Consider the following 16,062-nt stretch of genomic DNA (forward strand, 5'->3'; position numbering starts at 1 on the left):
GGCACCCAATCGCATAAATGCTTCCATCCATAAAAAAAAGTGTATAAGTGTGCGTGCTTGGCCGGCCCAAAAAGTTTTCATGCACATGTGCCACCGTTCAGGTACCCTTACGAACAACAAGTATTGAAATAATAATTTCACACAACTGATCACTTGGAAGAGAAGACATACTCTAAGTGCTCTCGTTGATATCATATTACATAAATTAAATTTGTATGAGCGTGTGCACAAGTAGCAAGGCGCAAAAAATGAACATTTTCAATATTTGCCTTTTTTTTAGGAATACTTTGACAAGCCGACAATTAATTACCCTTGCAGAAATACGACTTCGATTTTTTTTTATATTAAGCAAAATAGGTCCCCACAGTAAACAAATAAATTAAAATATAAATATTTCGTACAGGCCATTAAGGTTTTTGTTCAATAAAAATAAATCAGATTCTTCTCATTATAACTGAGTGGACATAGAAATACATGATAGAGCATTTGAATGTATGTGCCTTTTGCTGCAGCAGGTCTACCGAAAAACCGAAGCAGCACCAGCCCATTGAAGAAAAAATCTATTTCGCGCGACAAACACCGTGATCTACTTGTGCGCACATCCACACAACATAAATATATATATGTTTGTAGATCTCGGGGTTTTTTGAAAAGCTATGCAGGGAGAAAGAGATGCACAAAAGCGCGCAAAGCAATGAGTGAGAGCGAGGCACACTCTGCACACGCATACACACATATGTATTTGGGCTGTAAGGATTTAAAACTCACATTCATATATTACATCAGCCGCAACGACGTTGTGAGCTGAGCGAGATACGGCTTCATACCCAGCGATCGGCTCTCGAGCCCGACGTGTGCGGACAGCTGCTGCATAGGGTGCTTGTGTTTCTATATGTTTGTTCTTGAAAACCTTTTTATAATAGGAACATCGAATGTGTTTTACGGCATTTCGGTTTTAGGTAAATGGTTTATCCTAGTCTAGCACTTCCTTCTAGATTATTATAAAAATATATTTTATATAAATAAATCAAATCTAATAAGTTATTGTGATTAACATTTTACATTTTTTTAATTAAAATAGCTGACATTCAAGATTCAGGCCGTTATGAGCTCAAAGTAAAAAACAAATATGGAGAACTGACCACAAATGGCTATATAGACGTATTATCCAAACCTGAAATTTCCGGTTTGAAGAACCATAAATGCTTGCCAGGCCAGTCTGTCTGTTTTGAAGCATTAGTGCTTGCCAACCCGAAACCAAAAGTTTCGTGGACAAGGGGAAATGAAAACCTTTGCAACAAAGAGAGCTGTGAGGTCATCGCCGATGTCGATGCAGATAAGTACAGAATTGTTTTCCCGTCAGTTACACCAAAAGACGACGGAAAATATGCAATTGCAGCAGTAAATTCAGAAGGAAGAGCTGACAACGAATTTAATCTGCAAGTGCTTGGTATGTTTTACATAAATAAAAACTCTAAAACATAAGATTTTATTAATTTTTAATTCATTTCAGTTGAAAAGCCATCTTTTATAGTTCCCCCAGAAAACCAAACAATTCATGACTTACAGCCTGTTACAACAAAAGTAGTAGTGCATGGAGTTCCTACACCGTCTATTGAATGGTTTAAAGATGACAAGCCTATTAACTTTGAAACTGTTGATAAACTTTCCCAGGAAAAGGCCTACAGCGCAAAATCTACAAACACAGCACCCGATCAAGTTGAGGGTATATTTGGAATATCGAAATTCAAGGAAAATATTGCTGGAACGGTATGACTAATTTCCTAATAAAGACATTACCAAACGTGCAACTTTTATTACAGTACACATGTGTTGCTAAAAATGAAGTGGGAGAAACCAAAATATCATTTGAACTGGGCTTGCAATCCCTTGCACCAAACTTTACGAAAAAACTTAACAGTGCATTAGACGTTCTACAGGATGAGCCCCTTGTCCTGGAATGTTCGCTGGATGGCAGTCCTTTACCAACAGTCCAATGGCTTAAGGATGGTGATGAAATCAAGACTAGCCCAAGGTATTTACATTCTAGGCAAAAAATATATTTCCTTGCTCCTAAAGATTCAATTTATCTTTTTTAACTGTTTTCGCCTTCCAGGCTAAAAATTAAACGTAAGAATTTCTGCATAAATGTGCACACAAATATTGCAATTGTATCGGATGCTATTCTCTGTGGTTGTGCTGCTATTTTAATTCGGTTTTCTTGGTTGAAACTTAGTTCTTGATATGGCTGTGGAGTGTGAGGCAGTGACAAGTAGTTCGGTTGGTTAAAGGTTGTTGCGAGTTCTGGGGTAAAAGCAAGGTGGAACTTAATGTATTTTAATTAATGCTATGTTAAAGGAGCATGGAGCGCAAGCTGCACTTCATTCTGCACACGATTTCGCTAGGCTCGTTTAGGGTTTATTCTAAACTGGTCTGATGACTACAAGTATACAGTCTATTAAGCATATCTTTATCTACAAGGGTATGTTGCTACTCTTGTCGCTTGGACGCTATGAGCCTTGGGCAGTGCATACTTTACGGCATAGGCCCCATCCCTCTTAGTATACGGGAACAAATATAAGGTTAAGGATCTAGAGTTGGCAACTATCATGTTGCCGTTATCGAAGTATATTTTTCGAGAGAAAAATCAAGCGAAGGTGGCTTAGAATTTTACAGTCGTCATACGAAGGGGCTTCATATGTACGGGTCGTGTTCTGAAGCATACAAACACGGTTACATAGCCCTCGGTAATGAGTCTGGCTCGAGCAATGTACTTTTTTTTTGTCGAATGGCCCAGCGAAATCTACACTTGTATGCGTGAACAATTGAAAGCATGTGCTTCACCCCAGACTTGGACAGCGTATGTCCCGATGGACGTCACCATCGTTTTGATAAGCAGCATCTTCGTCGAAATATGTAGCTTGCTTTGCGGTTTTAAGAGCCATCGGAAGCATTTTGCTCTTGTTGCTGAAATGTCCCCAATGGTCCCTCCATCGAACCGTAGCCCCTGAAAGTGGCAGCAGCCAGTCCTGCACAGCATTTGTTGCAGCTTCCAGTGGTTTGTGCGAGGCCAGAAAGGCAGTGTCAATCGCGTACGTTGCCACCAGCAGTCTCGCAGGGCTGATGGCTGCACTGATTTATCCTTGTGTGGGGAGGTCGGCCGTGTACAGCACCGGGCCGAGGACGCTGCCTTGTGGGACACCTGCTATAATGCCTTTGACACCCGAGCTTTGGTCTTTAACGGCAACGGCAGGCTTATAGGGCGGTTGGGTTCCAGCTGTGTAAGCGGCTTACCGGGTTTGGCAGGTCAAGATGATTTTCGCTCGTTTCCATTGCTTCGGGAAGCGACCAAACCTGAGCATGGAGCTGAAATTATCGAGAGCGCCATGATGCCTTTGAGTGCCTTGGCTGCTCTGTTGTAAATTTCGTCCCACCCAGGGGTTTCTTCAGGTCGAGCGCTTTCAACTGTGTCCCGAACCATCTGCAGTGGCGCATCAAGTAATTCCGCCACTTTATGGCGCTGTGCAACACTTGCGAGTTGGAAGGGTGGGTGGTCAGCAAACGCATTGGCCTTCTCTTCGTCCGATCGAAGCCAGAGGCCAGAGACTCTGATCAGAAAGGTAAAAATAGTTTGCCTTTTAATGCTTCTGGTGAGCTTCCATACTGAGAAGGTGCTGTTGCCGTCATGACCAGCAGTTTAAAGGAAACAGTCTAGGTTTTCCTTTCGGGTCCTAGCCAACAGCGACGGAGCCGGTTGGATGCGCTGACCATTTGCGCCTTGGCAGAGGGATTACCATTGCTCGTGTACAGCCTCCTCAGACGCCTTTTGTCGGCAAGGAGACTCCTGGCTTCTGGACTTCGTATTGAGCTTCTAAGGATATGCGAGGCTGGCTTTGCGGGGCTGCACGTCTGGCGTCTTTGGTTATTTTCGCTGTGATGTGGTCGACATAGCTCTCCAGTTCTCTTGTCGTTTTTATTGCGACGTTTAGCTCTAAGGTGTCGACGCGGCAGGTCTGGTAGACGTCCAAGTTTGAGCGTGGCGAAGGCATTTTGCGGATGCCAACGACCCACTTGGATGTCTCTTCTAGCTCAAACATTTGTGGGAGATGATCCGAGGTCAGGTCCAGAAGGCTTCTTATTCTCAGCTGTTCCTGTCTGAATCCCTTGTAGAGCCCGAAGTCGAGCGCACTTGGTGTTGCAGTAGCTCTATATGCAGCACGTTGCCTCACTAATGGCTATGACCTCGATGCCTTCGGTTTCAATGCCCCTCTGGGGCACATCCCCACCAGCGACGTTCGGCGTTCTAGTCTCCCCCTGCCAAGAAATTTGGCCCGAGCTGGTCGAAGAGGGCTTGAAAGTGCGCTTCTGACTCTCTCAAGGCTGGTGGGTAGTATACTGACGCGAGATTGAAGTCGCATCAACCGGATTCGAGTCAGATAACATCGGCCTGCATATGCTAGTGGCAGAACGACTCAAGTGGATGGTGGGACAAGGACGACCTGATCAGTATTGTTGCTCCTCCATGTTGGCTGTTGCCTGGGTGGTTGGCGGTGTGTAGAGTGTACCCTGGCACTGAATAATTTCGGCAGTGAATAATGACCAAGAGATGTTCGGCAAATTAAAATCAACCAACACCATAAATAGGTCATTATCACGCACGTATGATAAACTGGAATATCAGTAGGGAGGAACACAGGAGCATGTGATATATATATCACGTGATGGGAGACAATCACAGCGTCAGTAGGCGTTCTAGAACAGAAAGGTTCTGACTGGAGAGTGGCTTTCACGGCATACCCAACCACCTCGAGTCGGCCGATCATTTCTATGCAAAATAATATTGTTCGAAAAAAATTCTAAATCGGATATGGTTGAATTTAACCATGTTTCTGAAAATGCGATTATATCCGAATCAAAGGAAGTGCTAGCCATAGAACGATTTTTAAGCTTAGAAATGAGAATTTAGTTTTTTGGGGCAGTAACGGTACCTTGTATCGAGGGGACCGGAAGGGTGACAGGGTTTCGCTTTTTTGCTTAAACTCGTGAGCAATCATGTGAGGAGTCCAAGATTTAGGATCACAAATGATTGGGAATAAATCATGTGAAACATTAATTTTGAACGATGCTATAACACTAGGGGTGGAGAAATTAAATTTAGTAATTGAAACGCTAGTGGAAGATTTGCTAGCAACACAGGCATCCAATAACTCACAAGTGGTGTCGGACGAAAGTCGAGACTCAAAAATTTGCCTACGAGGGGCAACAACAGTCAAAGTAGGAGCTGGTGGGTCTGAAGATAATACAGGAGTTGGTGGCGGCAAAGATGCACCATAATTGCTTTTAACAATCTGGGCTACATTTCGCGTAGGTCCACCTTCTCGGCCAGAAGTTAACTGGGCTGAAGCAGTTTCGCTGACTGGGGCAGGTTCCACGACAGGGGTAGTATTTGGACAATCGCTAGGAGAAGGCGATAATGAACGACGGTTGGCACCACCTTCTGCAGGAGATCGCAAACACCATCTTGCGCTCAACAACTGATATCCGAAACTGTCGCGCAATGCAACACTCAACCAGGTCGACGAAGGAATGATTATTATCAATGACGCAACCATAAACGCCTTGGATAGTAACGGGAACGGCCAGAAAATCTCCGGATCCTATTCTAACATTCGGTTTCTCTAACCAACAAATTATTGTTACCAAACATCTAAAACGTCTCAATATATCTTTCATCCACGAACTGAGCATGAAGAACCTGCAACACATTGGTAACATACAAGATAACACAATTATAAGTTAATTCGTTGACAGCGAAGGCCCTAGCACCATACTCAGCGACCGTGTTACCGGCCTAAAAATCTAGAATCCTCCTATTGTGCTGAAGTGGGTAAACTTTAACTTTTTTATAAATAAATTTGGGAAATATAATTAGGAAGTACAATAAATTGGCATTTTGAAATGTTTTACCGCTGGCTACGTCTAAAATGTCTGATATGCTAACATTGGTAAGACGTTCATCATTTATTTCTTCAACATCAATGTCATCCAAAATGGTAGACCTGATCGGGGCTATTTGCGACAAAGTTATTGCTATCCTGTTTTTCGCTAAAAATTGTTCATACAAGAGTTCTGTGTCCAGACTGTCCGCTTTATTAATGGCGTTGAAAGTCTTCTTGATCTCGTTAAACTGAACCTGTACTTTTGTATGTATTTCTATTTGATCAGTTACTGAGTACCAGTACCAATCATCAAAATCGGGTCTTCCTGCTATTAATTTTGATGCAGTACCCAGTATGTTTATACTACCAGTGATGAACTCCTAAAGTGGCCAGCAATGTTTCTATATGTGTGATGTCCGTGGTAAGGATCAGTCATATGTTTTCCTTGGCAAAGAAGTCTTAGATTTCTAGGGTAGGGCAGCATCTACCCCTAATAGGAACTGTCGGGCCCAAATCGGCTTCTATAACTTCTTCCGAACAAAGCGGCGTCAACTCATTCCCTAGTCGTTTGTTTGTTTTTATGCAAACTTTGTCCCCTACTGGGTATTCTCTGTTGCTTCTGCTTATGTTTGTAGGAGCCGTTATAATTTAAAAATCCTAAATTTCTTCAAATCACAATCACGTCCTCTTTATGTGCTACTCTGCTAAATACTAACTCCAAGACCTTCTATATTTGTCTAACACTCTTTTGTTAGTTATCGAACAATGCTTAACAGCTAGCTATCGATAGGAGGTGCAGCTTTACTGTTGTGTTGCTCTCAGCCTGCTACAACTCGGCCATCCTGACCATGAGATTGTCCTCGATCTCAGCCAAATATTTTTAAATATAGATTACAATTGTGTATTTGCTTGAATGATATATATGTTTACAGGTATGCGTCATTGGCTTCTTAAACTAACATTTGAGTTTACTTATTTTATACTACTTGAACAATTTCGTGTTTCACATATTCAATTTTGTATTCAATGTCTTATGTTCTGAGCACTCCAAACGCCTTGATAACGATTTCGAGATAACTGAAAACCCTCAATGTCTTTGAGCTAGAGCCTATAATTTTTTAACACCTTATATATGGGCCCTTATTTTTATGTATTAGCTTTCTAGAAACTCCTGCAGTGCTGTCAAAGTTTTCTACCATAACGAAATATCCAACATTGTATTTGTTCGGAACTTTCCGCTTTTTGTTATAAAAGTTTTCATTTCTCGCCTGCGCTACTGATTGGTTGTGCTGCAGTTTTTGTCTAATATCTTCTAAATTTCGGTCGTCTGCTGCGTCTAATGGTTTTGTTTCCTCTAATTTTTCACTTAGTTCGCCAATAATTTATCCTTTTTGTGCTAACCCAAATATCATTGTGCTAGAAAAATGCTTGGTGCTACTGCTTATGCTGAGTGTTATTCAAAGTGTGTTCTACTTTTTCGATCATAATGTCCCAGGTCTGTCCGTTTTCAGGTTCGGTAAGTATCGCAATCATTGGTCCTAAACTTCTATTAATTCGCTCTACTTGCCCATTGGCTTGCGGCGAGCGCGTTGCTATCTTGATATGTTTCACGTTTGATTCTTCTAAAAATTCGTCAAATACGGCGGATGTGAAACAGCTTCCCCGATCAGATATTATGCAATTCGGCCTACTGTAAGAACGAAAATAACCCTTCAATGTCTTAATCACTTTCTTGCTGTTTATTGTCTTTGTGGTATATAATCTCACAAATTTTTTGAACCCATCTACAACTGGATATATTTCTTTGTATATATTTCTTTGCTCTGCTGTTGTCAACCGGTCCGTAATGATTTATATGGACTAAGTCAAAAGGTTTGTGGCCCTTTGGTATGCTGTGCAATAGCCCATCTCCTTTTCCTCTCTTAGGTGAGAATGCTATGCACTTTAAACAGTTTTCAATGTGAGTCAATACTTTTCTTTTCATGATCGGGAAACCTTTACGCTGCGCAAAGGGAACTGCCCTCAAGTTTTCCTAGATGGATTACAGATTCCGGTAAGCACAACGCCCAATTATCTTGGCATCACACTCGACAGACGGCTGACATGGCGTGAACACATTGTGCGCAAAAGAAAGCAGGCTGAAAACAAGCTAAAAAAATATTACTGGCTGATTGGTAGACAGTCCAAATTGAAGCTTCGCGTCAAGCTAATAATCTATAAAACAATTATCAAGCCAACATGGACTTACGGCATCCATCTTTGGGGTACCGCCAGCAAGAGCAACCTGAACATTATTCAGCGGTTTCAAAATAAAGCTCTGCGAATTTTATCTAACGCGCATATTTACCATGAAAATACCACAATTCACAGCCAGCTTAATATACCTTGGGTTAAAGAGGTAATTGCCAAGTTGAGTGATCGCTACATCGCCAGACTAGGCAACCACCCAAATAATCTTGCCACCAACCTTTTAAACATCAACTCAACAACAAGACGGCTCAAAAGGAAACACCCACTTGACCTCCCCCAAAGAGTCTAACTCCACAAATTCCACTGCTTCCCCTACACTAAACACACAAAACAGACACATAGATACACGCAATACATAACTGCCATAGGTCAAAGAAAACATTTAATTATTGCCCAAAAAAGGGGCAGATTTTAAATAAAATAAATAATAATTATGTTAAAAAAAAAAAAAATGATCGGGAAGCAGTAGGTTTTTCCTATTGCGTCTAACATCTTGTCCCTGCCAATGTGCCCAAGTTCGTCATGATATTTATACGTGGTCCTCCATCCCTTCTGGCACATAGAAAAGCTATATTTTGTCATTAATCTTTCTATATATTACTCCGTTTCTAATTCTAAACAATTAAAGCTCAGCTAATCCTAACAAGTTTCTTATATCCTTTGTTTTCTCGTCTTTTGTTTGACAAATTACTAAATTGGTTTCCAAGCTATTTTCTTCCGTTATCATAATCGTGTTATGACATCTCGACAATGCAACGTGTTGCATTTGCTTATCTACTCTATATATTTACAAATAATCGAATTCTTGTAGCTCTAACGCATATCTTGCAATTATAGGACTAAGGTCAATCTTGTTCAAAGTCAATGTCAGTGAATTGCACTCAGTTACGATTTTAAACTGCCTTCCTTCCAAGCATATTCTGAATCTTCGTAATGCATATATAATGGCTAAAGTCTCCAGATCAAAGCTGTGGTATTTCGCTTCCGTCTCAGTTTTTCGCTTTGAAAAGTAATATGTCGGATGCAATCTGCCAACTCGTTTCTTCTGCATCAATACTGCTTCAAATCCTAAAGCACTTGCATCACAATGCAACTCAATGTCATCTTTGTGATCACAAATCGACAGTAAAGGTGCTTCCAACAATCTTTCCTTTAGATAGCTCGTTTTCCCCAAACTGAAATGTTTTGTCTTTTCTCAACAAATCATATAAAGGTTTTGCGATTATTGAGAAATCCTTAATAAATCTTCTAAAATACGAGCAGAGTTCCAAAAAACTTTGAACTGCTTGAGTTTTATCTGGTGTCGGAAATTTTTTTAGTGATCCAAACCTTTTTCATCGTCTTTGGAGATTTGGAACCCATAATATTTTTTATGGTCTTGCATAAAATCGCATTTATCCAGCCTAATATCATCCATACATATGGTTTCTTAATTATCATTTATCATGCCCGAAATATATGCTATTATTAAATCTTTTTAATACTTGAGAGGACGTTTTCAATCCCATGGGCATTCTCAAAAATGCAAAGGCGTCACGAAAGATGTGTATTTTACAGATTCCTTCTCGACAAAAACGTGAAAATAGCCGGTTTTAAAATCAAGCTTAGTAAATATGCTTTTACATACAAGCCTATCTAACAAGTCGTCGATTAAAGGCAACGGATATTAGTCTTTAATCGTGATTTTATTTAGTCTTCTGAAGTCAATACACATTCTCAAATTTAGTATTTTTTTTCTTAACTAAAACCATAAAATAAACAAATTGCAAAAGCATATTCGGAGCTACTGGGTTGAATGATGCCATCTTAAAGGTATTCGTCTAACATTTATTGTAACTTATCTTTTTCTGTGTACGACAACCGTCTTGGCGAGAAACTAAATGGTTTCGCTTTTTCGACTGTAATCTTCATTTTGTACCTAATTTTAGGGTTATCAGGCCTTTTTGCCTTTATGTATGCCACATCTAGCATCCGTATAAATTTGTTTCTTAATGCATAACCTACTTGCTCTCCAATGTTGTAAGCCTTTCCACTACTTTCCGTATCTGAAACATTTATTTGTAACATTTTGTTTTCAAAATCCCTAAAATTTGAACTCTCTGTACTAACTGGGTCCCCCTCGGTTCCTTCCTTCTTCTCTAACGATTTGTCTAACAATTTTTCATCAAACTATCTACCGTCTACACACTTCCCTGTTAACGATTCGTCACCTAACAATTTATCGTTGCTAACAATTTATTTTCTAAAAATGTATCTTCTAACAATTTAGTGTTTGTTAATTTTTCTGCTAAGTCTCTACTTCCAATTAATTTATTCTCCAACAAATACGCGTGAATAGATTGCTCATTTACTTTGTCTTCAGAACACTCGACTGAAATCAACTTCAAGGCGTTTAGGTCAATATTTAAGTGTCAATTTTCCATGAAATCTCTCCCCATTACCACACCCACCTCGTAGACTCGTCAGACACCACTATTAAATGAAAATAAATTTTAATTGTTTCTTTTAGAATATATAATAACATTAAACTTGTCCACATGTATTTAGCTGGCTTTCATTTAGCCCGAAATATTTATTTGTAAGTGGATGGTGTTCTACTCCTTTGGGAACATAACTTTGCTTGATAAATGATATAGGTCTGCCCGAGTCTATGAGGCATTCTGAAACAATGGAGAGGTCAGCGATATCATCAAAAATATTCTTACACGTCTTACATAATTGTGAGCTCCTTCATTGCCAGCCCTTGACTTCCTCTCTGGGCATTGGACCACCAGGTGAATAGTTGCACCACAACCGTAACATAAGCCGTGTTCTCTTTTTGGCTTCAGACATTCTTTTGCCCAGTGCCCCTTAAAGTTGCAGATGAAATAGCACGATTCTCCATTCCTGATGACATTCGTGACTATCTTCGGTGTGCCTGTTTTGACAGTCCCGCTTTGCTCCAGCAGAAGCACACCAGCGAATGCCCGAAGCATATTGAGGGGGTTTTCAAAATTGTGGAGCTTTGCCTGTATACGCTAATTATCCGACGGAATGCTTTCGATGAGGCCATCCAAAAGTTCTGCAATCGGTTTCGTTATCCTTGTTGGATCTGCGAGCATCCAATTCAATTACTGCCTTTTAGATTGGCAATGCATGCGACGTTGCGTATCATTCAGCTTGTATAATGCAGCAACATTCTCAAACTGCGCAATTCAATCGCGAAAAATGATCGCTGTCGTCGCCGCCAATATTTCTGCGCGCAAGTTTTTCAGACACACCGTGCCCTTGAAAATCTCTTCTTCTGATGTATAAAATTTTCTTGGGCTGCTAAGTTGCTTCTTGGCAACTCCCCGTCGTCGGATTCGTCCATTCTGGGAGCATTGCCGCGCTCATTTGTTGGCACTGAATTTAGACGTGCTAACAACTCGGCTTTTGAGCCATTTTTTTAAGGTAGCCACCGTCACATGATGATTTCAATCAGTAACTAAGTGTATTCTATTGTTGAGAGAAGAATAATGTCAATGGTTTCTTGTATCTGCCTATCGATTTTCATGCTACGTTCAATTTCTGTCATGGATCCTATGGTTGTAGAGTTGAGTGACCCTTCGTTGTCACAATACTGAACCACGCAAACTTGGAAAATTGATCGATGCACATCAGAAAATACTTCTTGTCCGTGGAAAAAACGTTGATGTGGAGAATTTCGCCGTTATAAGTTGGGATAGGAGTTTTTCCTAAGACCTGTTCTATTGGGTGTCGGTTGTATTTTGCCATAGAGCAAATCCTACACTTTGCTGTCATTTCTGATGCTAAATGCTTCATCTTTGGAAAAAAAAAGATATTTGGTATGCCCAAATGTGGTTTATAAAATGGTTTAACCAATTTGTGTTGGATTGCAGCTAATATTGGGAGTTCGCAGAAATTGGCGTTCACATCATCTGCTTACTATATAAAAAAGCGTTTGGAATAGAGACTTGTAGTCTGAAAATCGGACAATGTGCCTTATATTTAAAAATTATAAGGGTTTTTATTGAAGCGAAGTCTGCCTGCGCAATTAGTATTTGATGTCTAAAATCGTTAGAGGTTCTTCACTATTAATAGTGGCATCACTTGAATCTGGAGAGTTCTCTAATGCATTTACGTGTTGTCGCGATAGAGCGTCTGCCATTTGATTTTATTTTCCTGGTTTATAAAAAAGATGTGTGCTATGTTCAAGTTATGAAGGGGAGCAGAGACTCTCCCATAAAAAATTGCATGAGTTTGCAGAGGAAAAGTTTTCATCGACCGCTGTAGCTTGTGACTGAGCCCTGATCTCATAGCTTTGATCACTTATTTGCTCTTGAGTTCTGTGATTCATTTTTTGATGGCTCCGCATAGACTGGTCCTCTGAGCTAAGACTAAGTGACGAAGAGTCAAAGGCAAGTCGCCTTCCAGTCAAAAGATGCTAGTGTTGGGTCTGCCGGTCCGCCAATCTTGTTGCGAATAATTGCAACGGTCTAAAAATGTAATATGCTTCAGTTGCAGCTTGCCGTCAAGAAACATAAATTTCTTGGTTGCCATCAAATTGCGGTATTGATTTCACTATATCTAATGGATCATTACAAATGACGTCACCCAAGATTTTGGCTGGTTTATACACCACTACCTCTGGTGCATTATGTATTCTCACACTATGCACTTGTTCTTGCATTACTCTTAGTTTTTCTTCAACATTTTTCTCTCCATGTTCTTTGTGCCCCATTTAAATTAAAAACCACAAAAAAACTTCCCTCGATAGAATTTGAACTCGCATTAGACTTGCCGCCGCCTCTACTCAACAACCAAACCAACAACTTATGAATACTGAAAAACCAATTAAAATAGCAGCATATGCCCAAAGCGTGAATTTGTGTGACGTGGGCTGCCAATGTACATACAACCACACGTTTTCTTTAATAACTTCTGTGTTTCTTAACCGATATTGATGAAATTTTCAACAGTCGATCTTATTGTGCTATAGAATATTTGTGTATTCTCAAAAAGTCAATTCCATTAAAATTGTGCAATACAAATTGGTTTATTTACCTGATTTATAGCCATGATGTGGGCTCCGCAGTCAGCAACAGTGTCGTCCTCCAAGTCCAGAGAAACTCCTCTATGCTGTACGGGGTAGACAGTAACCTTCCTACAAACTAACTTGGGCTTAGGATACTTGATTAAAAAGTACAGTAAATCGTTATTTTGAAAAGCTAGACTACTATTTGTGAGGTGATCAATGGCCATTTCCCTTAAGTCAATATCGACTAAGATAACGGGAGCAACAAGATTCGCTTTAGCGAGAGTAATTGAAAATTGCAAGTTCTGTAAATCAGTTATTGCGATCCGATTTTTTGCCAAAATTGTTTCTTCACCTTTGTGGATTAAGTTAAGTAACTAATTTTTTTCTAATTCTTAAAGCCTAAGCCATGATTATTAAATTTTCTTATCTAATATTGTCCTTTTGGACCACCCTCGCTTTGATTAGAACGGTCGTCCTGAGGTCAGCCTCTACCACTTCCTCAGAACATAGGGGTGTTAGTTTATTACCCAGGCGTTTGTTTTGTTTTAACCATACCTTGTCGTTTACTTGGTAGGTTTTATATTCGCGATTTCTATTCGCTTGTTCTAGGGTCTTTTCCTGTGACTTTTGGATTCTTTCGCTTATGTCCCTCTCCACATTGGCGGGAGCGGAGTGAATTACTTCGATAGCTTTTTATTTGTTACCGAGTGTACTGTACGATTGTACTTTATTGTGGCCATAAGTATCAATTCCACCGTGAAGTCCATTTTTTATCGATCTTTATACACCGAGCTATTTCGGTGCGGGTGCTATGGAACCTTTCGACTTGCCCATTTGATGTGCTGTGTAGTGAGGGTGTATTTACAAAGTGCATGTTAAAGTTGTTAAAGTCTCGGAGTTTAACGATTTCTCGTTATCGCAGTAGGTTGTGGCAATTTTAGGGAAAAGGTTAACCAATTGCAAGATTGGAAATTTTATATCCACTATTGCTCGCGATTCTATCGGTTGTACTATGGCGAGTTTCGAAAATTTAGCGATACAGGTGAGAAAGGACTTTCTACCTATTGAGAATACGTCGACGTGGATTATTTCTCCAGTGTTGGTTTTGACAGGTGTCTGTCCAAGGTCTTGTTTGATCGGGTGGCGATTGTATTTTGACATCGAACAGGTTCTGCAACTTAGTGCTACTTCCGAGGCTAGCCTATCCATTGTTGGAAAGAAATAGTCTCTTAAGACTTGTTTCACGTCCTCTTGGGCGGAGCGATGTGCGCGGTTGTGTTCAGTGATTGCTATCTCCCTCTGTTCGGAAGGGTCGGTAATGTCTGTGACAAGGAATTTGCAGTGTTTAAATGTTGTCGAAGGAAATGTTTAGACCAGTTTGTGTTGGATGAATGCCAATATCGGTAGCTCGCATTGAATTGCGTTAGCTACATCGACCCTTACTGCGCCCAACAAAGTTTTCCATAGCGTGTCGCATTCGGAGAATCTAATTATATGTCTGATTTTTTCGATAAAATAAATAAATTTCTTATATTACAATCTGGTTACGGAAACAGTTAACTGACTTGTCAATTGTTTCTATTGTGTATTGAGTGATTCCTCATTGTGGCAGGGGGCTACGTCCGAGTATGGGATATCTTCTAAAGTGTTTACTAGCTGGCGTGATAAGGCATCCGCCACAAAGTATTCTTTCCCCGGTTTGTAGATCAGATTCGCATTATGCTCATCGATGAACGCATTCTAACGTTTTATCTTGGCGTTAGAATTCTTATCGGACACCGCGAACGTAAGTGGTTGGTGGTCTGTGAAGATATTTAGATGCCTGACCCCATAAAAATAGTTTCTAAGCCTTTTGAGTGGCCAAACGATGGCGAGCAGCCCCCTCTCGCTTGTCGCAAAGTTTTGTTCGATGTCATGCAACGTGCGTGAAATCATCGTGATTGGGCAGCCGTTCTGGGATAGAACAGCTCCTAGACCATAACAGAAGGCATCAGTGGTTAGGTCGAATGATTTTTTTAAATCGGGGTAAGTTAATTGAACATCCTCCGAAGCCCAGATACTTTTAAGCCTTGAAAAGGTATGTAACTGGTTCTGGCTTAGTTTGTTTTCCACTTTTCTTGAGTGGTTTTTACTGATTTTCCCATATTCGCCTTTTAGCGCGTCCGTGAGGGGCTTGGCGTTATCTTAAGTAAAGCAACGATAGTAGCTCGCAAGACCTAAAAATGATCTTAGGTCAAAAAGCGAGCGTGGGGCTGGGAAATTTAAGATTGTTTGCACCTTTTCAGGTAAGGTCTTTATCCCGTCCCTGTATACGATGGATCCCAAATATTCCACTCTTTTTTAAAAGAACTTGGACTTCTCCTCGGAGACTCGCATACCTGCATCATTAAGCCTTTTAGGGACCGAATCGATGTCCTTACTTATGGTCTTCTTTTGTTTCAGAGAAGATAATTACGTCGTCTACATAAACTTATCACCACTGACTTAGCAGCAGAACTACCCGTTTAAAAATTTCGTAGGCAGCGTTGCATGTCTCCACGATTCGTAATTTTCCTGCCTTCCGTCAAATTCCGGGATAGACTTTACGATATCTAAAGGCTATAACGGTTATAGGTTGATAAACTTCAACCTCTGGGACAGATATTCTTGCGCTTTGAACCTGTTATGTTAGCTGACGAATTTTTTCGTAAAATGTGCGTGCCTGTGCTCCGCGTGCAGACCTGACGGCAATTTCTAAAATTTCTGCGACAGTTTTAGTCTTCATTTTTGATTTTTTCTAGGCTAACTTTAGTTCCCTATAACTGGATATAAGTTCTTCGTGACTGCTGAAAGACATTAAATGACAAAAGTAAA

At 40.4% G+C, this 16,062-nt stretch overlaps 1 protein-coding gene across 4 annotated transcripts in view; it reads left to right on the plus strand.

Moving 5' to 3' along the window:
- The window catches only part of Obsc (Obscurin), a 242,466-nt gene that overhangs the window by 179,530 nt on the left and 46,874 nt on the right, over positions 1-16,062 (plus strand). For all 4 annotated transcript variants that reach the window (XM_064698377.1, XM_064698378.1, XM_064698380.1 and 1 more), the window contains 3 exons: positions 1,082-1,450; positions 1,514-1,770; positions 1,824-2,035. In XM_064698377.1, the coding sequence (XP_064554447.1) occupies positions 1,082-1,450; positions 1,514-1,770; positions 1,824-2,035 (838 nt within the window). The remainder of the gene's footprint in view (positions 1-1,081; positions 1,451-1,513; positions 1,771-1,823; positions 2,036-16,062) is intronic.

The sequence above is a fragment of the Drosophila montana genome, unplaced genomic scaffold, assembly GCF_035044405.1.
Source record: "Drosophila montana isolate Dmon_TW-CO22-7 unplaced genomic scaffold, ASM3504440v1 contig_599_1, whole genome shotgun sequence".
In the NCBI taxonomy this organism is placed as follows: Eukaryota; Metazoa; Arthropoda; class Insecta; order Diptera; family Drosophilidae; genus Drosophila; species Drosophila montana.